General features: G+C 43.5%; 1 protein-coding gene across 1 annotated transcript in view; it reads right to left on the minus strand.

The window, feature by feature from the left end:
* Positions 1-5201: 5201 nt before the first annotated feature.
* Positions 5202-20975, minus strand: part of PPM1H (protein phosphatase, Mg2+/Mn2+ dependent 1H) — a 136199-nt gene continuing 120425 nt past the window's right edge. The window contains exons 8-10 of the mRNA XM_032181136.1: positions 20215-20322; positions 14258-14409; positions 5202-8231 (exon numbers count right to left, since the gene is read on the minus strand). Coding sequence (XP_032037027.1) covers positions 8084-8231; positions 14258-14409; positions 20215-20322 — 408 coding nt within the window. The 3' untranslated portion in view covers positions 5202-8083. The remainder of the gene's footprint in view (positions 8232-14257; positions 14410-20214; positions 20323-20975) is intronic.

Here is a 20975-nt window from a genome sequence, read left to right on the forward strand (position 1 = left end):
CTTCTAGATCTTGGAGAAATGCAACTGGATTTGGCATCCTCTTGCCTACCCCCATCCCATCCCAGTACGTGCTGGGATATTGCCCTGTACTGTGGAACAGCTGCCACAGCCCACAGCCGCTGAGGCTCTCCAGCTGCAAACGGGGTTTGAGAATAAAAATTGAACTAACCCACATTTCGGAGCTCTGGATGGGCAGACACAGACCGAATTTTGGAAAAGAGCAAAATGACTGCAGGTGTGCCAGTTGCTTTTACATCCCTGTCTTTTATTGAATATTATACTGTACAGCGAAACTGAGGAACAGTTTGTGCTACCTGATGAAGGGGCTGCCTTGTTATTTGTCTCTAACAGCTACTTTCATGGGAAAACAGTGTGTTTTCTTGTAATTTTACTTCAATATCTTGCAATATCTCTGTGCTTGTCTTACCTTCTTAAAGAAAAAAAAAAAAAAACAGCAAAATTTCGTTGTTTTCTGCTTAGTCCCTGAAAAATTGTAGCACTAACTACAGAAATAGGTGGCAATTGTCAAATCAGAAGCCAAAAGCTTCATCTGAGCTTGTGTGGCTCTTCCAGCCAACTCTTCAGTTACTGAGAAGTAGTTTCCCTAGAGAATAGTTGGGCTGGAGAACTGGGGCAGCAAAGTTCAAAAGGTAGACCCCTCCAAAATCTACTTAAAACCGTAAAAGTTTTCCTTTTAAAATAGGAGAATTCACATATTACATGCATGTATGGTTTCATTTTGAGGTTAATGAGCCACATTAAATAATATATAAAAAAGAAATTGTTTCACTTTCTGCTGGCTTCCCTTCGGCTATCAGTGGTTTCTGCATTGCTGGTGAGCATCAGCTGCCACGGGAGACGAGAGGTGGAGAGAGGTGAAGAGCCAAAGGCTCAGTGGTTCTTCCAAAACAACAGCTACCTGCTCCACAATGCTTTAAGTTAAAGAGGAGCATGGTAAGGAGAAGGAAGGAAAAATACCACCAATAGGATAAATGAACCAGATGGATGCTATGCTGTTGTAGAGACTGTAGGGAAATGCCTTGACTTACCACAGACAAGAAAAAAATAAAAAATCACACACACACAAAAAACACACACACACACTGAGTGATAAATCCAGGGCTGAGTGTTGGGTTTAGGGGTGATACCACATTGTTATGGACAGTTGTAGAGCTGCCTTTACAGAACACCATGAAGGATTGCCTTCTATTGCTTAAGGGAATGACTGCTCAGGAGTAAAGGTCAGGGACATTTTGACTCTTTAGAGACTGAGATATTATGCAGTAATACGCCCAAGAAAAACAATGCCATTCTAATCTTAGGTGGCCTAAAATTCATGAGGGTTTAGAGATCTCATCAGTCTATGCATCTAAATAATCAGTCTTAAATTAGCCGCAGGAAAGATCTAATTATTTTTTCTACTGCAGCTTCCTCCCTCTCCCCTTAGTATTTTATGGCAGAGTGCTGAAGAATATTCCTGCAGCTTCAAATTCATGATTAATTATTCTTAAATTATTAAACAGGAGTCTCTGACTCATCCTTTCTTTATCTACCTGTAGACACATTTTGTCTACCTTGATCGTATGCCTTTTATTAACCTTGTCCTCAAAGCACAATATTTCCTCGAGTCATTGTATCTACCTAAAAAGTTGTGCCATCCTCTGTACTGCAAAGTGAAAGAACCTTTTTTTTTTTTTTTTAAAAAAAAAAGAAATCCTTCATCTTTCCTTCTAACAAGAACAGGATGTGCAGTAACTTTGGTTTACATAAGCATTCCTGGAAAGCACGAGTGTGACTCTGGAATCAATAAAAGCTGCAGTGTAAGAGTATAAAGAAGTAAACTTTTTGTGAAGGTACGTGGCTGTACAGGGGTACATTAAGAAGACAAAACTTCAGGCCTCTGTTTTACAGCAACTGCACAAAATACATGTACAATAAATTACTGGGACTGTTCCCTTCGATAGCTTTAGGTAATGAAGTGCATTCAGTATAAGAATATGAAAGTATTATTGCACTTACTGCATACAGGGAGTACAGAAACTGATGTCCATATCTGAAGAGTTGTATCTATTACCTAGAAATGAAAATAACGAGCCTTACTTGAGCTACAGTCTTACACAATTTAGGGCGTAAGAGACGCAAAAGCAATGGCGCAATGCAGAGCGTGCTCCTTTAGGCTCACTTGGCATGGGACAGCACCCTGTCACTGCACACTACCGACACTGATTTATTCAGTTTGCACTAGTGAGGCTGGCAAAGCTACTCCAAAGTATATTTGCACCGTAATTTTAAACCTGACTCGGTGGTCTGAGTACAGTAGCAAACTGTAGAACTTGGAGGAGAGTAAGAAGAACCAGACTGAAAAGAACAAATCCTTCATCCCTGCACTGTTATGCTCAGTTAACACACTGTGCACAGGCAGCATTTTAAAAAGGGGGGTGACACTGGCAGCAGAGAACAAATGTTTTCACTGCTCTTCTACTGAGTTTGAAGTAAAATAAGAATGGGGAGTAGTAGTAGTGCTACAAGGCAACACCTGAAGAGGCAAACAGCAAATAGCATACTCAGCTCTCATCCCTGTGCTACAGAAGGACATTGCCCATGGCTGTGCTGGTACAGTGCAAAGAGGCAGGTGGTACCTGTCAGCTACATCTTCGGTTGCTGAATTACCATAAAGACTTGCTTCAATGGAATCAATGAATCAGCTTTGGTTTCACTCTAATAAAAACTTTGGAGTGGAATTTGAGACAGTGATTCCTGAGAAACTGGGGAGGAAAACCATATCCCAACTGCGCTGTCATTTCAGAACTTGCACCCAATTTTTCATACCACAGACAGCGGAGAGCTGAGCACTTTGCATAGCTCTTCATTGAGTCAAACACAGCAGCTGGCAACCTGAGCCATGAATCATAACCTAAAAGCAGTGTGCAGCTCACAGGGCTCTCCTACAGCTGGACTCCTCCGGATCACCCCATACACTGAGGCACCTCCCAGGGATCTACTTCATTAGATCTGGTGTGAGACCTCTCGTCAGGGACTTGGCCTTTCCCTGGTAAAACAGTGTGTGCTGCTTGTCTGTACTGCACAATTAATACACAAGGAGACTCAGGTACTCTTCAGGACATTCAGAATAATAATGGTTATAGATATAGATGTATATATATAATTTAAAATTTTATTTAAAATTTTACGCATACACTTCTTCAGCATCCTCCTCTTTTTTTTTTTTTCATTGCACTGAAAAGTTTCAAAAAACACAAAATATATCCCTTTACTAAACATTTTTTTTTTGTTCTTCGCTTACAAAAAGATTAACATTTCACAGTCACAAAGCATAAGTACATTGGTCCAAAACATCTTCCTCCAGCAGGTCCTCCATTCCTCAGGACATATAAAACCTAGAGAGTTTTACAGGTCTCAAAATAAGATGACTTGTCCAATGAAGGGAAGAAAACAGTGATGGCTATTAAAAAAAATCCCAAACCGAAATAAGATACCTATGAAAGAACATCACCAGCAACAGTTAAAAAATATAAAGAAAAAATAATAATAATAAAAAAATGAGACCGGAGGCGGGCAAGGGCATCCTCCTTCAAGTACGTCACAGGTAGAAATACAGCAGCACGGTTACAGCATGGTTTGGTCACGCTCTATGGCAGCCACATCACTACGTCTGCATCTAAGACACGTGGAGGAAAACTATTTACACACCGAGAATGTCGGGGAGGAACAACAATTCTGTAGAATTTGCAGCTCCTGTTTGATACAAGTGTTGAAATTATTTGCACATAAGATTAAAAAAAAAAAAAAAAAAAAGCAGCAAAATGCTGATGCAGGAAGAAACACAGCAGATTGGCTTGGAGTGTGTAGTGTTCTTTAAAATCTAGTAAAAGCTTAAAGCCAAAACACCAAGTGCAGTTCTTAGTTCTTCAAAAATGTCTTGGAGACACGGAGTCTACTGCATCTCATAGACCTCGCCTGTTGTGTTTTAATATGGAATCAACTTTAACATGAAAAAGCACGGCTAATGGCAGGCTATGACCACTTTCCTTTAGCTTGTTAGACCTATTGCTCTTCAGTAGTCCTTTTATTAAAAGCATTTTCTCTCTCCACCATGAGGCTGTTGAAAATTAGCTCTCATGGACAACTTCTGTGTTCATACGGGAAGCATCGCTGCATTAATTTAACAGAAGACAGTTGCATCCCTCACTTAAGGTGTAAATGACTTTTTGAACTATTGTCTTCATCTAATTAAGTAAAGGTGAGTTCGGGCTGTAGTGTGAGAGAAAACCTCTGGAATGTCTGTCCTACTTCTGCAACAGCATTCGCAATGGTAGAAGCTTCTTGGGTCTGGGTTTCTAGAAATTGGACTGGACCAGGCACCAGAAGGCAATATTAGATGGTGTTGTCTGCTGATCTGAGCTATGTGGCATGCTATTTCCTTTCCTTGCTGGTGTCCAAGGAATGAAAGCTTGCCTTGTTTTCTGAGCAGTGCCAACGCACTGGCAAGGATACAGCACTGTGCAATGGCAGTGCTAATCCAGATGTAACTCAGGGCTGAGGCTCCTTGCTGCTCACACTCAAACAATTTTGGATACTAAGAGAACTTCACTAGCCAAAAAAAAAAAACAACCAACACATACTGCTGACGGCATCAGGCAGTGACTAAGATGATGTGCCAAGGACCTAAGATTTGGACTTGGTGCCTAACTTGCTCCAGTTCGAGATGAGCTCCTGATTTCAGAGCTTCACTGAGCAGCAGAGCAGCTACAAGTCTGAACATGGCCGTATCCATCCTGTGCCTACCTGAAAAATGGCTTTGTGCATTGTGGACCACAGCAACCCTTCCTCCCTGCCGTCAGTGATTTCTAATGCTGTGACTCCCAAATAATGCACTCTGTGATGAAATAGGGAATGTGTTTAGTTATACCAGCTTCACACAAACCTCCCCAATAAATGGCTCCTGCTTCCTATTTGTGCCATGCTTTGGCGTGTAGATGTATTTATACCATGCTGTGAAGCAGAGCACAGAGCACAGTGCAGGCATGTAGGAAGCTCCTCATGAAGGCGAGTAGAAGTGAGAGCCCAGGTGCTAAAGCGGCGTATCAGAGGTGAACCAGCAACACTCAGGGTAGGCAAGCCTGTAAATGTGTAACAGGGACTTTGTAAAGAAGCAAAACAAAAAAAACATCACAGCATAGTTTCAGCCACATACATCTGAGTAGAAAGCTTTTTATTACTCTTGAAAATTTTCAGAATTGATGCTAATTTACGTCAATTGTTGATCCTGTGCTTCTGCCCTTTCCAGGAGAAGAGCTCATAGCTAACACAACTTGACCTAGGTAGGCGCAGCAGCTGCAGAGAAGCAGGCTGACTGATGGCAATGCCTCAGGTGAACAGCAGAACTGGAGGCTGATGCACAAAGCCATACTAGTGCCTGCCAGATTTTGCTCTGAAAACTGATCCCTGAATTTGCTCCCACCGAGTCATGCACTCTGCCGCCCCATCTCTCTAGGGGTACGTTTAAAAACACCACTGAAAGAGAAGATGCATTTTCCATTGCCTTGAAATTTCACTTTTAAATTTTGGCTGATGCTATCCCGTAAATTAATTTCTACCACATTGTACTCAGTGGTTTTATAATGACTGGTGTGAATGCTGACACCGTGTTACTGAATAATGAAGACTAACACATGGGTACCAAAATGTTTGACTCCAGCTTGTAGCTGGTAACAGCAAGCATCAGCTTCTTTGCTGTTCATGTGACTTTGGAGGGATTGCCATTAGTTTCTTCATTAAAGGGGATCTTTATTGCTAAAGGACTACACAACTGCATTTGCAAAGAGACAACAGGAGTTACACAGAGCATGAAAAGCATGTTTACAAGTTTATTAGGCCAAAAAAAAGAAAAAAAGAGAGTGCAAGAGAAGATCTCCTGCTTGAACTTCAAAACATATGTGGGGCCACGTGAAAAATACTCTAGACTCCAAACCTGTAGATCTCTTTTCACCCATTTGCTCACACAAAAAGATGTAAAGGGGAAAAAATAAAAATGAATAGATAAAGTGTGATAACATATAATCAGATACACGGTTGATTTATACTGAAGCTCTAGAACATAAAACCTCAGTATTCTGCACAGCTTTATCATATGCAGGCACTGGGGCATGCACAGAACAGTTTCCAGGCTAAAATCATGCAGTTTGCTGCATGTGCGAGCCATTGCTCACTCTGCATCGGCTCAGCTCATCTCTGAAACTCCTCCTGGGTCTAGAGACTTAGAGAAGGGCATCTGAAATTCTCCGAGAATGTTGCACACGTACTTTTGGATGCAATCAAATAAAGCATCTGGGCAGCTATACCGAACAGCACTGTTCTTTGTTTACATAGCACATTATAAATTATAAAACTGGCAAGCTCGAGGCTACTCCTGTTCAGGAGAAAGTCTGCACACCTCAGGGAGCACAAAGGACACAGCATCCTTCTCTTCGAGCTGGCAGTTTCTCCTTTAGAAAGGATATAACATTTGTGAGATGCCTAGTCAGTGCTCTGCAATTATGTCAGCTCCCTGTCTTTTGGCTATTCAAGAAGTAGCTTTTATGTACAAGCCAGATTAGCAGCTCCAAAAGAACGTGGTCTGGGAGCAATTTAGGTTGAATCTGGCTCCCCAGCTGACACATCTGCCTATATATGAGAACCTTCCTTTTTTTTTTTTTTTTAATTGCAGCCAATGAAGTGAAGAGCTGTCTGTCTGAAGAGCAGGCAGCTAGGTTAAGCTGCAGATTTGCTCAGTTGTTACTCCCATGGACTTGCTTTTACTCCAATAAGGTACTCAGGTTTTCTTTATTTAAATCGATTCAGTACGGCTAAGAAAAAAGCTGATGAAGCTAGTGAGGGGTGAAGGGCTGGTAACTATCACAGTGATCTTTTGATCCTCAACTACAGTCCTCAACAAGTGAGAGGACAGAAAGTTATAAGCTGTCACTTTCTGATCGCCAAGTCAAGCAGGAAGCAGGAATATGCTGAATAGTAAGTGAGGCAGGAATAAGTGAAATCATTCTTAAACAGATCACTATCTGTGTACCCAAACTGATAACCAGAACAATATCATCACTTCAAGTAGAAATCCAACTGAAAATATACTCAGGAGCCCAAATAAATTTACTGAATCCCAGCTGATGCAAAAACTGTGTGTTCAGGGATCCTTTCAACAGGATAAGGCAGACGGACCCATTCAATGAATGAAAATCTGATCCCAAAGAAACCACGACCTCCAGGTAAACATCACATAGAGCTGAGTTTGCTTGCTCTGTATAAGCATGGTATGCACACAACAGGGAATCTCAACAAATAATTCCTTGTATCAGAACAAATCTTGCAGTACAAGACTGTGACCTATTTCTCCTGGACAATTTTGCAGCTGGCTGTTTTAGCTGCAGTAAATAGGTATAGTCACACTAAAAACAATTTCAGTTTTCCTACTAAAATACAGGAGCATAGTCTACTGAAGAAGAGACGAGGAAAAATGGGGATTCAAAGGATTACACAAGTTTGCAGTTGTCCATAGGTAAGTCATGAAAGCAACTTTTTGGAAGAAGAAAACTTTTGAGTCTCATATATATATCTATAAAAGTATTTTTAAATGAGATGTAACCCAAGTCACTACTCTGAATACCCGGGGTTAGACTTCAGGAGCCTCCACGGCTTCTGATGCCCACCTCTACTTGCACAACTGAAATGGCTCTTCCAAGCTACATGGTAAACTGAAAAAAATTAACTTGTATTTCAGGTCTTCACCCGGAGGGATGACAGAATCCATAATATGCTAGCAGCATTTAAATCCCATTCCCGTTAAGCACCAAAACCTTTTCTATAGGGGAGTTGTAATCTTAAGGGTTATCTTTAATCATATACAGTACATGTGCAGAGCCCTGCCTTTTAGGCAGAAAAGTACCCCTCCAGCATTAGCTTTGAATAGATTACATCAGTTGGAGATGTCCCGGTCAGATCACGAAACACACATTGTCTCTTAGAGGCCCTTCCTGAAAAGATCCCCTTTCTGCAAACGCTCTCGATACTGCTCTCACGACTGCTTGTTCCCGTGTATTAAAGGAATGACGTAGACAGAAATGTCGTCTCCAGAGCCAAGCCTGTCGTTGGAGATTCGCCAGCCCCGGTCCTTCAGCACTCCCCGAGCTCGCATCACCAGGTCCTGCGCCGCCAGCGTGTACCTGTGAAGGCAGAACACAGCCAGGGAGGGTGAGTATTACGGCCTAGCTTGGTGAAGAAAGCCTGGAGATTTACATTTGTCAGGAACAAGGACAAGCTACCCAGAAGCAGAGAAATGTTAACCACAACATCCGCGCAAAGCAATCGTTCATAATTCAGTAGCAGCTTTTGTCTCAGAAGGTATTTCACAGGCAGTGATCAATCAAAAAGCGAGCAGTCATTTTAAGTGCCCAACTTCACAAGTTTTCAGAAAATATTAAAAAAAAAAACAAACAAAAAACAAAACTCAACAAATCAGGTTTCTAGTAGTCTGAAAATTCGAGGACACAAAATAGCACCACTTGTTTACTGAGACCTACAATTGGGGACTGAAACACCTGGAGGTAAATATGGGTTTACTCATTCCACAGACAAACTGTAATAAAGAATGCAATTTGAAAACAAGCAATATTTAAAAATAAAATCCAAATTGCCCTTTAAACCAAGTAGATAAGCTATTTTCCTTGACTGTAAGAATGATTTTTGAATCTTTTGTATAGTGAAACTGGAAAAAGAAACTTAATACAGCAGATTCACAGAGTCCACAGTCCATTCACATTTATGAGTTCAATGAAAACTGTGTGAATGTGAGTTGTCAAGTGCTTAATTTAGTGAAATACTGACAGTTTCATGTTGCTTCAAAACTCCCAGACTGTGCGGGGCTGAATGGCATTGTATTTATGGGAGTTATTTTCTGTCCTTAGAAAATACCAGATGCTGCTTGGAGGCTGAAGGGTAGCGGAGCACAAGAAGTGGTGCAGACAGTGCTCTGCCCTGCGCCAGCCAGAATGGAGAAGCGGTTGTTTACAACGGGATTATTTCTAAAATGAGTCCTTATTCAACAAACCTGAGCCCAATGCAATATTGATCAGACGTGTTATCCCATATCGTTTTACCTGCTGTTACTAGATCAACACATCTGTGTGCTAATTTAGAAGTTTCCTCCGAAAGAAATCTCATTATGGATGAACAAGTACTCCAATCAATCCTCAATCCAACACCTGCCTAAGATGTTTTGAATTTAGCTGGGTGGAGCCAAGCTTCTCTATGATTTGCTGATTAAAAATTAATTGAACAGTTAAGAGACTCACAGAAGAAAAAAAAAAAAAAGACACACGTTCAATATTGTGTCTGCCTGTATTTCATTTTAATCTGAAGTATCAGCCTCTGATGTGATGAGGGGCTCTCTGTAAAGCCAAACTCACAGACCATCAGAAGCAAAACATCCATGTAATTTGAAGAAAGCAGGAAGGACAAGAAGGGTTGACATTTCAAGACTCCCTTTTCTAGGGAAGAGCCTTGCCCAGAAGCGATCTGCCCAGATCTCATCTGAGGCACAGGAAAGAACAGCGCCTCCACTGATCATAAGCAGTGGACAAAAAAGGGGGTTGTTAATTGAGGATCCAAGGATTGTTCTAACCCCAGCTAATTTCACCAAAGAATGAATTATTAAATGCAATTGCTATCAAAAGAGCCTTTATTCACCTTCTTGGGATAACAGAAGAGAAATACCCAATTTATTATGTCCTGTTTCTACAATCTTGGTTCCTTAGGCTCAAACGACTCCTTTGAATCGGGAATAGATTTACTTGCTCTACTAGAAAGTTACTTTTACTGCAAATAAAACAACGTTTCATGACACAAAAGGTTCGATGTTAAATCCAAATAATGCTCTGCAGAAGCAACGCACTACCCGCTCCTAGTGGTACTGAGGGAGTGGTAACATTTCCAGGTCTCTCTAGTTTTGACACAAAATTTACTTCTAGCCATAAGAGCAGGGCCCAAGGGTCATTTTGCACCAGGCAAGTCACGAACTCCAACACACGCTTGCACAGACGCTGTCTGCAGGCTCCAAGACCTGTCTGCACCAAAGACCTCAAGGTGTAACAGCAGGAGGTGACAAGAAGCGCTGATTGTATTGTCCTAATAACGACATGAAATTTTGTTTTCCAAGGGGAAAGAAACAAACATACATTACTTGCATTCCTCAGTTCCCAAATCCCCAAATCAGATGCAGGGCTAAGAACAAAAGGACTCCACGTGGCAGGCAAGAAACTGAAATATTTATTCACAGCATGTCTGATGCTAAGAGAGTTTTGGCTAAGAACATCTTTTTCAAGGGTTTCTCAGCTATTGTCAGGATTTAAGAGAAGCAAACCCATCATTCTGGGAGAAAACTTTGCCTTCCTTCTTTTTCTAATTAACAAGGGCTCCCCACATCTAAAGAGCACAAAGGAATAAGTACTGCTCTTTATTGTGTAAAGATGTGCTGCTTAACGTTTGGAGAGGGTAAGATTAAAAAAAAAAAAAGTCTTTAAGAAATCAGAAATCCTCCTGTAGACAGACTGTGAAATACACAAGAAAACCAGCTCGTTGAAGTGGAGGAGAAGGAACAGGTGAAGGCAGCAGCGAGGCAACGTATTCCTCTCCCAGCACAGAGCTGAATTGAGTGACGCTGTTCAGCTTGGCACTAGAGGAGATGGGGCGAGTTTCTGGTACCTGGAGATGAATAGCAGCAGCAGTCCATTATTGAATGCTTTATTCTCCAGCGCTGTGAACTTGGGATTCAGCTGTCAAGACAGCATTAGAGAACTGCTGAAGTAGTTTTAAAGTATCTACTTCCTCCTAATGAACAGCCCCGCTGGAATACAACTTCTGTGTTTTAAGAATAAATATATATATATTTTCTCCAGCTCAAGCTTTCAGTATTGATCAGTGAAAGTACTGCAGGGGAAATGGTGGCAGCAGGGGCAGCATGCTGTTGTCTGAGCAGCTTCTTATCCGCTCACACACAGCAGAGGTGGAACAACTCCCCAGCACCCTCATAAATCTCCACATGGGGTGAGGGAGAGGAAGGACAGGAGGGAGGATGAGAAATTAAAGATTCCCAAGGTCAGTGTGTGAGTGCAGCCGAAGGAAATGGTCAAGATCCTCGCTTCTCTTCATCTTCATACTTTTTCAGACAGATGATGTATGAAAAAGCAGCAGTGTGTCGCTACCACCTGTTCTTCGCTCAGGGTCGCCTTCATGCTCTTGTAGGCCACAGTACCCGTAAGAAACGAGCTGGCTAAGAAATCCAGCTCAAGCCTGGCTTCTTTGCCCCATCACAGCACTGCCCAGCCCTGGCGGAGAAGCTGCTCTCTGATCAAGTCTGTTCTCGTCACCCGCTGCCCAGATCCCCTGAGGCTGTGTCTGCATGGCTGGGTGAAGACATCGCTCCCTGTGCATTGGAGATGCCCAGACACATGTTACGTTTGACAGGATTCAGAGATGTTTTTCTGTGGGTAACAAACACTCAGAGCTCTGACAGTAAATACCAACAGGAGAGAGTCCCAAGAGCTTTCCTGAGGGCTATGAGCTCTTATCCATCAGGCTGTAAAATGACTTCTAATTCAAATGGGAGGGATATTGTTCCCTAAAAGAGCTAATTACATAATAGGTAAGTGCTGTGCAGCTCTAAAATTTTCCTATTTTTATTTTTGCCTTTCTTTTTGTTAAATATGCTGCTGTCAGGGAATAAGTAGGCTACTGGGTCAGATGGATCCGGGGTCCAGGTTCTGCTCCAAATAGTAGGTTCTTCAGAAGATCATGGCATTACCAGGCCCAGGGGGCAAGCCCCTTACATTCTGACAAGTTTTCTGCATCCCTAGAGATTTTACATTTCCAGCTGATCACCTCACCACAGACTGTTACTGCACCCATCACAGAACTTGACATTTTGTAGGATAACATCTCCTTTAAACATAACACTGATAATGCTACAAACACGATTCTCCTGTCTCTGAGTAGTGAGAGGAATGAATGCAACGCCAGTGTCTGAGCTGCTATGCTATTGTAAATTCATTAGTTATACCTCATTTGGACCACTGAAGTAATTACATAAAACCTCTCACACAGTACTTTAAACCCTTTAAATATTCTTTATAACCAAGCAGCAAGAGCAATTCCACAAAGGTAATTTTCATAAATATCATTGTAAACTATATGAGGGACTGTTCTAATTACCTTTTGCAAGCTGGCCTGAGAAATGTCTTGCTACCACTATTTGTAAGCCTCTAAATGACCTGGCATAAAGTTACTTAACAGAACAAATTAATTTTCGATTCAGATGTCCATTCACAGACCAATAGGTCAAGCACTAATAAATGTGTTTGTTCTAACTCGTAATACAGGAGGCCCAATTCTGGAGCGTGTCGTACTCACACTGGTGCAAACGAGACTAATCATCCCCCACAATTACTGGGGCTAAAGCAGCATAAATAAATCTAAATCAAATAAAGAAAATGTTATTTTGCCCTTACTATGATTTCTATGAGTATTTTATAGTGGATGAGAAGTTACACACCTTGCATGTCAGAAAGATTGAACAAGGAATTCCCATTCCTTCTGCAAGAGAAGTGTTGGCTACCTCCAGTGCTGGAAACACCAGAAGGAACAAGACCGATGCAGTGCACCCAGACTGTGTTCACATCTAACAGGCCCAGCCAGGACAGCACGAAGAGCCAACCTTTCCCAGTTACCAGAAGACAATGGAGGCAGAGTAGGGCACAGGTATTACAACTATACCAGCTGTGTTTGCAACAGGAGACTCAGGGGTGCAGAATGCGGAGCAAAAGCTCCCTACCACCTCTGAACAGTGCTAGGGAAAAATGGGGATGCAATTGGGTGGGTCTCCTCCTACCTTCAATGAGCAGCTGATCTGCAGAGCACAGTGCCAGGTGCCCTGCAAGTGCTCCTCACTAGCCATGTACCAAATTCTGACTGTGTTTGGAGTGGCTGCCAATTCAAAACCCAAGTGGCCGTCAGGGTGTCTGTACCCTCTGCTGTCCTCCATGTTTGATGATGGAGAACAGGGCTCACCCCATGAAGATGACCACTCAGTAATTATGAATACATAAAGCATTTTGAGATTGGATTTCCCCATACCCTCAAGAGCTGCCACATCCAAACAAGTGAAACTTGAGCTCTCACACAGTCCTGCATGTTCTCACTTGGCTGCTGAGATATCCCACTGCTTATATCCCAAACTCCACTTTCCATGGGTACAACTGAGGATGCTTTAAGGGCTCTTTTCCCCTATACTCATCCCAGGGAGAGGGCAGAAAGCAGCGATGGCTAACCAGGCCTAAAATCAGGAGCAACAGGCACCTTTCAGAACAATCTCTGGAGAAGGATGAAACTACTTCCATTTTCATCATCCTCCCTTTTAGAAGCGAGAGACTTCTGATCTCCAGCTAGATGTTCTAATTCAGTGTGACACTGAACTCGGTAGCAGACAGACACTCCAGGCACACACTGCTCCAGTTAGTTTGAGAAGTTTTTTGTTTGCTTGGTGGTATATTCGAAAGAGAGAAACTGACCAAGAGGAGGTGAAGACAGGAAAATGAAGAGGATTACACAGGCTACAATTATGAAATTAAACAGAATCCAGCTACGTGAAGTAGAATAAAACTCTGCACTTATTTTGTCACCACAGCTGCCCAGCAGCAGGAAGGCAGTGGGCATCCACTAGCAGAGGTGGGTTTACAGGTCACAGCATGACTAGGAATAAGTGGCACCCACACCACACAGTATTTATCCATATGTATAGTGTGTGAGAGAGATACCAATAAGGTCCTAGCAAGAAACAATTCTTTAGTGTTAAAAGACTGTCCAGAGGAGAGTTATATGTGACTGCTGGAGACAGAGACCTGTCGTGATGTTCTTTTAAGACCTCAGCCTCCTTTAGTTTCCATATGACCTATTACAGCCCACAAGATGATCCTTTGCCAAGATACCATGATCCCACAACTTTCCTTTGAAGGTAGGCAATTCTGAGTTATAACTGGGAAAAAACAAACCCAAACATATTTGCTATAGGGATTCCATCCAGTGTATAAAAACATGCATACCTACTGCATGTTATCTACTGCATATGCTCTACACAAATACATTACAAAAAAGCACTCTTAATTCTGGAGAGGATAGAAAGTCAGGGATGAGCACAAACCTGTGGGGATCATCAGGGTCACAGTTTGGTAGGAAGTTAGTGACAGCTTCTGCCACTTCTTCGTTTAACAGAACGTCCCAGAGTCCATCAGTAGCTAGGATCAGAACATCATCCGGCCCATGCTCATACTGCAGGAGGTCGTAGACTCTCACCTAAAACACACAAAAAACATCATGAGAGGCATCCCACAGGCGTTGACCCAGCCGGGATGGACCCAAGTGTTCCTGAACGAGGCTGCAAAAAGCAAGCCTCTGATCAAAGCAAAGCCTCCCCCAGCCCAGCTGCCTGGTCTGCATGCGAAGCTCTCCCCTATCGCTGGCAGGGCTAGTCAAATGGAAGCTGAATAATTCATTTGATGAATTTTTGATATTTTCTAATAAAATATTCACAAATAATTGTTTTCACTATTTGTCCAGACCCATTTAACTCTGCCAAATAAATTGCGTATGTTGTGCACAGCAGAAGGCATCTTGTTCGCCTTTCCAGGCCCGAGGCAGGCGCTGCGCTTCTGAACGACGCCCGGGCAAGGGAGCAGTCCCACCAAAGGGAGAGGAGCTATTTATTTACCTGCTCAGTTGTGTGCATCTCTACGGCATTCAGCGGGTAGAGGCTCACTTGAGATTCTCACAGAAGCGAACCCCGAAGCTTATCTGTGTGAGGCTGTTTTGTTAAAACGCCCGCTGGCTTCAGCACCACAGCCAGGGGGACGGGGCTGGGAGGGGCTGGGAGGCCACCAGCCGAGCCCAAATACGAGCAAAGGTCATCATGAGCATTTTAAAACGAGCCTTTTGGTGGCCGTAGCTCTCCTTCCAGCACATGCTGTATTCCAGCTGACAAAGCGCCTGCTCTTTCGATTCCCAGGCTCCAGCAGGGAGCCCTTACAAAGCCCTCCCAGAGCACTTCAATTACCACAGCAACAAGCCCCATCTGAAAGACGTGTGGCAACCCCGGCACGGCAGTCAGGAGGGAATGATGATCCGCACTGAAGTTTGGCAGCAGCACACCTTGTCACACATCCTGCTCCAGCCTTGGGCTTCACCGACAGCAGCAAGTTGGTCAGACAAGCCTTGGCATTGCCAGAAGACACGGAGCTGTTTTATTCTCCCCCCTGGTGCACTCTCCCCTTAGGAGCCATGGAGCAGGAAATGCACATAAAATGCCTGGACCTTTTAATGTAATTATGATTTTATGGGACTGCAAGCAGCTCTGGAGAAACAATCATCTAGACCTCACTGCTAATCCTTACTTGTTCGCCTTTCACTCAAAAGCACAAAAAGGTCATTTGTAAAATGTAACCTTCATTTCATTATCTAAGGTAACAGCTGAAAAAGGACTTTGGAGAGGATTAAAGTCAAGGCAAGATACTCTCTTCATTAGAGCATATCTCCTTATTCAGATTGAGTGGGAATACTATTATAGAAAAGATCCTTCTATGCAGCACAGCTCTCCTTTCAAGCCCCCTGCACAAAAGGCAGCAGTTGTCACGGTCCCCATCTCCCAGAGTTTAGTTAACCTTTAACAGCCCAGAGTTTACTGGGCTTCAGGGGATAAATTGGGCAACGCAGCAACCAGCAAGTACACCACACATCCTGGTCAAGTCTCCCAGGTATAAGCAAGTATTTCAGATAGCATCCTGGGTAAAGCTCAGGGATTCACTGAGCAGCAAGCGCCTCATACAAACAACCAAGCTTCTACCATCACAATCTTGTACACTGCTGACAAAAAAGAGCTATTTTAGAGCTGTCCAGTCCATCATAGCTGCAGGTTATGCTTACAGACCGCTTTGCCCAGGTGCAGAAACGAGCCAGCTTCTACCTTTCACAGAGCCCTGCCACCAGCTCCCCTGAGCCTTCCAGCCCCTTCCATTGCCCTCACAAACTTTTGCCCTCTGTAACATCTCTGGAGCAACAGGACAGCCCTTGAAGGCTTCCATAAGTCACCATACTTCTGCCATCCACTGATGTCCTCTTTGATGTGGAGAGCTGGAGACTTGTGAAGTGGTTCAGTTTGACTTCAGCAATCAGTGAATGCAAAAAGCCAGCTACAAGGAAGCAGCAACCACCTCAGCAGCACCAACACCCGTGACAGTAAGAGTTGGGTTACACCACATTTTATCTCGACTGGTACTGAGAGATCTCTGCTGAAATTCAGCAGTGGACGCTCGCCACCAAACCCACAGTCGCCCACGACACCTTTCTGAACACGCATTACGTGGCTCGTCACACAGTGCCTTTTTTCATTACAGGTATTTCTTTCTAATATTGCTCGCCTACACGCAATGAGAAGTGCTGAGTAAAATGCTTTGGGCAAGCAGCAAATAAGCAGGTGGGCCGGTTTTATATTTACACTTCAAACAACCTACCCACCGGACAAAACCTGCGTTTGGCTCATGCAAAGGACCACACCAGCGCTGCGAAGGCGCTAAGGCTTGCCAGGCAGTTCTGTTTGTAAGAGGCAGCCAACATGAGTCCCTGTGGCGTGAAAACTGTTCAGACAAAGTGGCACAAGAGCCTGCAGCCATCTGAGGTGCTCCCAAGCAGCCTGCCTGGGGGAATTCAAGCCACACAACAGTCCGCATTCAGTTGCCTGCACTATTGATCAACCCAGTCTCTTCAATAAATTAAACCCTTTCTTAATTGTATTGTCCCTTTTTATGTGCAGTGTTATCCAGTGCGGCTCCACTGGCAAACGATGAGATCTTTCAATACCACCCTCCAAGTAATTTATATGTAAATAATAAAAAGCGGGTCCCAACACTGCTCCCTGCAGCACTCACCAATTAATCTCCTTTTAGCTTTTTACTGCCACCCTTTGTTTCCTGCCCTTTAGCCAATTTCCAGTAGACTGTGCCAACTTTCCACTTAGTCTATAGCTTCATATCTTTTATATTAATAACCTGTGATGCAGAACAGTTTCTCAAATGTGTTTTTTTTTTCAGAAATCAAAGTGCTCGGGCGAGATCATCTACCACATTTTTATTTTTTTTTAATTCTCTGGTAGACATAACCCTGAAGGACTTCAAGCTACTAAAGCGTGATGTTTGCTTCCTTAAACCACCTTGACTCCCTTTGATCAAAGAGTACTTCTGTAAGTACTTGCCTCACTTGTTCCTTTAAACGCTGTAATTCCCCAAGATTTCTCCAGAAGGCAGATGTGAATCTAAAACGGCTTCCTTCGACATATTTGCGAAGTCGTCACAAAGATTTTTTTAATGCCTTTGGGTGGGGAAAATTTCTCCTTGGTTACCTTCTTACCATTTGCTCCCAGTGGTGGTGTTGGGTTCGTAGTGGCAAGGGCCAGGTGCTGTTGCCGGAGCCACACTGTGTCCACCGAATGGCTGAGCTGCTGCTTGAAAAATTTCAGGATGAAATTCTGCTTTTCCGCTGCAACAAGAAGGCTCTTGCTGAGCTTTAAAAAGCAGAATTTCCTGCTGAAAGCTTTCAAATGAGCTGTTCCATTATGAAAAATAAATATTTAATTCCATGCCAGAGAGCCTCAGCCATAGCTTGCCTGCTTTGTGCTACTCCAGTTCATTATAAAAGGCTCAATTCTCTAGAGCTCACCAACCTGCAGAAGTCCTCCAAATCTGGTCTCGTAACAGCTGAGCCACTGAATCCTGATTACATTTGTCAGTCTTGGCTACATGACTTCTCCTCCCATAGCCTGGCGCTCTATCAAAGCGTAAATTCATACCACCCCCAAATTACTTCTATGCCTGTTTCTAGATATAGCCACATGGACGCTTACCTTGCCTTCAGATAAATTTTGGTGGACATGCCATACCAGAGTTTTGTCACCCTGGCAGTAAATACATTGAAAACTCACCACCTTGCCCCCAGATTTGGAAAGGACTCTGTAATTACAGCACGGAAACAGAAGCCAGACTTGGATTCTCCCCATGTCACGGCTCACTGTGAGGCTTCACTTCCTGTGCCTCCCCTTTTCCAGGTCTGGAAACCAGACAACGTGCCTCCCTACCTCTACAAAGACAATTTCCAAATCAAATGCTGCACGAGGGCCAAATGTGACTGCTGCCCGAGGCCACTGCACTTCCAAGCGCTTGGGTGCCCAGATGGCAGCATAAAGAGGTTGATTCTTAATGCTGGTTTCTGTGCAAGGTGTCCACATATGGGCAGAACAAGTCAGAGAAGAATGTGAGGAAACAAAGCACTGGAGCCCTCTCTGGGAAGAGAAGGATGAGCTGGTTAAGAGAAGAGGTGTAATGGAAAGCAAGTTGGATCATACTTTTTACTTCCTAATAAAATTCAGGTTATGTTGTTTTTTCCCCCTCCTTTCCCACATCTCTAAATCGAGGTGGCAGGTGCTCTGTCTTTCCTCCTGCTGCCCTAGTACATTTCTACTGAATTTAGCTGAGAAGGGAATATGGAAACAAAGCTAATTTTGCTTCCCTTTAACAAAGCAGTTAAGAGATCCTGAAACGTGGATAGCATACGAACTGAATGACATATTCCAGAATTTGAACACGCGCTCGCACACACGCACTACACACAAATCAGAAAAGCCCATGAGAAGCTGTGGTTTATACACACAGACAAATAGAGCAGCAGCAGCAATCAGCAGAGATGGTACTGCTGAGATACTGCGCTGCAGCTATTACATTCCCCAGAAATGCTGGGTCTCAGCAAGCCAGAAAGAAAAATAAATAGGTAGAACTGCATCATTGTGCTGGCACTAAGCAAAACCATCGGAGTGATGAGTGCAGAGCTGCTGCCTGCCTGGCTGAGGAGAACAGCAGCAGGTCCCAGCAATGGGCACCACACACTCAAATGGGGGAGAGGGAAGGGACTGGACTGACAGCAAGGAAAAGCGAAGAAGGGGCTGTCTCTGGATCGCCTCCTTTTCCTCAGGGCCAGAATCTCTCAGTGCTTCATTTTTAAATTGATGTTCTAAGATGTTCTAAGCAAGGTCAATTTAATACTTTTGTTCCCTTCTAGCAGTGTTATGCCATTTGTGTATTTTCACTCTCTCACGCTGCTGTATCAACCAGTAAGTTCAAGGTCAGATACAGGGTATGGTTAAAACAATGGAAAGACAGCTGACAGTGGATGGCTCTCAGCATTTGGGCCATGGCAGCAAAGCCTCCTCTTTTTGTGCTCTCACAGGATGGTTTGCCCTTGCTTAATATTTTATTGAAAATGTGTCATCTGTTCCCTGATGTAGGAACATGAAAAAAGTTCCAGAGAACAAAGTGAGGTTTGAATGTTTCTTGTTAATAACCAAATACATTCAAACCCATTTAGAAGCCTTTGTATCCCTCACTGCAAGGTCTATGGTGGTCAAACAATAGAACTGTTTTCGTTGAGGCAAGTCAAAACAATGGAGGCACTTAAAACTGGTTTCCAGAGAGGTGAGTAGCAGGTTCACTACCCCTAGTATGGTAAATATTGCCTAATCTCCTCTTTATGTCATCATTTGGGAACGCACATTGCCATTTCTGACACTATTTTGGGTTTGCACAGAACCACCATAAAAAAATTAAGCACTGGATGTGAAGGGGCAGCCAGATGGAAGCATAAAGCACTCTTCCAACGCACTCTTGGCGTTTTCCTACTTAGCAGTTGGATCTGGTACCCTCTGCCTAAAGCAAGATGCCATGCTACCGTGGAAGACATCCAATGCTCCCTTCTGCAGAACGCTGGTTTGTGTCAGTTTCTGTGAAGGCTGCATGATCCAGGCCTCAGAGGGTGTTGGGGCACGTGAAGATGAGGAGAGATGGGTGTCTGCCACACAGAATGGTGAGGCTACGGGATAACTACAGACAAAAGGATGAGAAGGCATCAGTGCTCTGCCTGGGATGTGGAGCAACCAGAGACAGGCACACAACTGGAGAAGGAATTTTTAACATTCAGGAGTCAGATTTTGGAAGAACAAATAAGCACGGTAAGTATACTTGTTTCTCTCCCACAAACCAGATAGTCAAAGCTTGGCTGTTTTACCTCAGGAGATGAGGACAGGAAAGGTTTGATGTAGATATTGGAGTCATGCACCTTCAGGTCGTGGTCTCCCAGTCCTCGGGTCACCCCAATTGTTGCCATAACCCGAGCCTGGAAATAAAGAAATGGGATCAAAACTTGCTTCGTGCATTGTATCACCATGGAAAGAGATAACATTCCTACTTCACAACTGTCACAGCTAGCGATGAACTCTTTTTCTCCCAGAGACTTGAGATCTAACATAGCTAATCAATGTATGAACTTCATTTCCATTTCGCATTTTGTATTTGTGCCCATGCCAGTTTAAGTATGCCCATCCTAGACTGTGAACATCTGTATGGGACTGGGACTATGGAAATCTAACTCCGTTGCCTCACTGTCCCATGGTAATCAATGAGAGCACCCCTTCAGCAAATTACACTAATATGAAGTAAACAGGTTTTATAAAAGGGATGAGGAGCCTAATTAATCACTTAAGAAACCTGTGGCCTCTTCCTTTTGACATATTGCCACATATTTTCTTCATCAAGGCCAAGGCAAAGTGCCAAAGGCCACCTCAAACTGCTGAGTACGCAGAGTGCCAGTGCCCACTGAGCTCTCTGTGGAGAGCTGGTCCAAATCAGGTCTGCTCTTACCTCAGATCTAATGCTTTCTTCGCTAAGCATCCTCCTTTGAGACAGGAGCTGTTTCCCAAGAGGTGCTGGGCTCTTCTTCATTAAAGCTTCTCCAGAGCCTGCCCAGGCAGCCTGCCCCATGGGCACCCC

The sequence above is a fragment of the Aythya fuligula genome, chromosome 1 (genome assembly GCF_009819795.1).
Source record: "Aythya fuligula isolate bAytFul2 chromosome 1, bAytFul2.pri, whole genome shotgun sequence".
Classification (NCBI taxonomy): Eukaryota; Metazoa; Chordata; class Aves; order Anseriformes; family Anatidae; genus Aythya; species Aythya fuligula.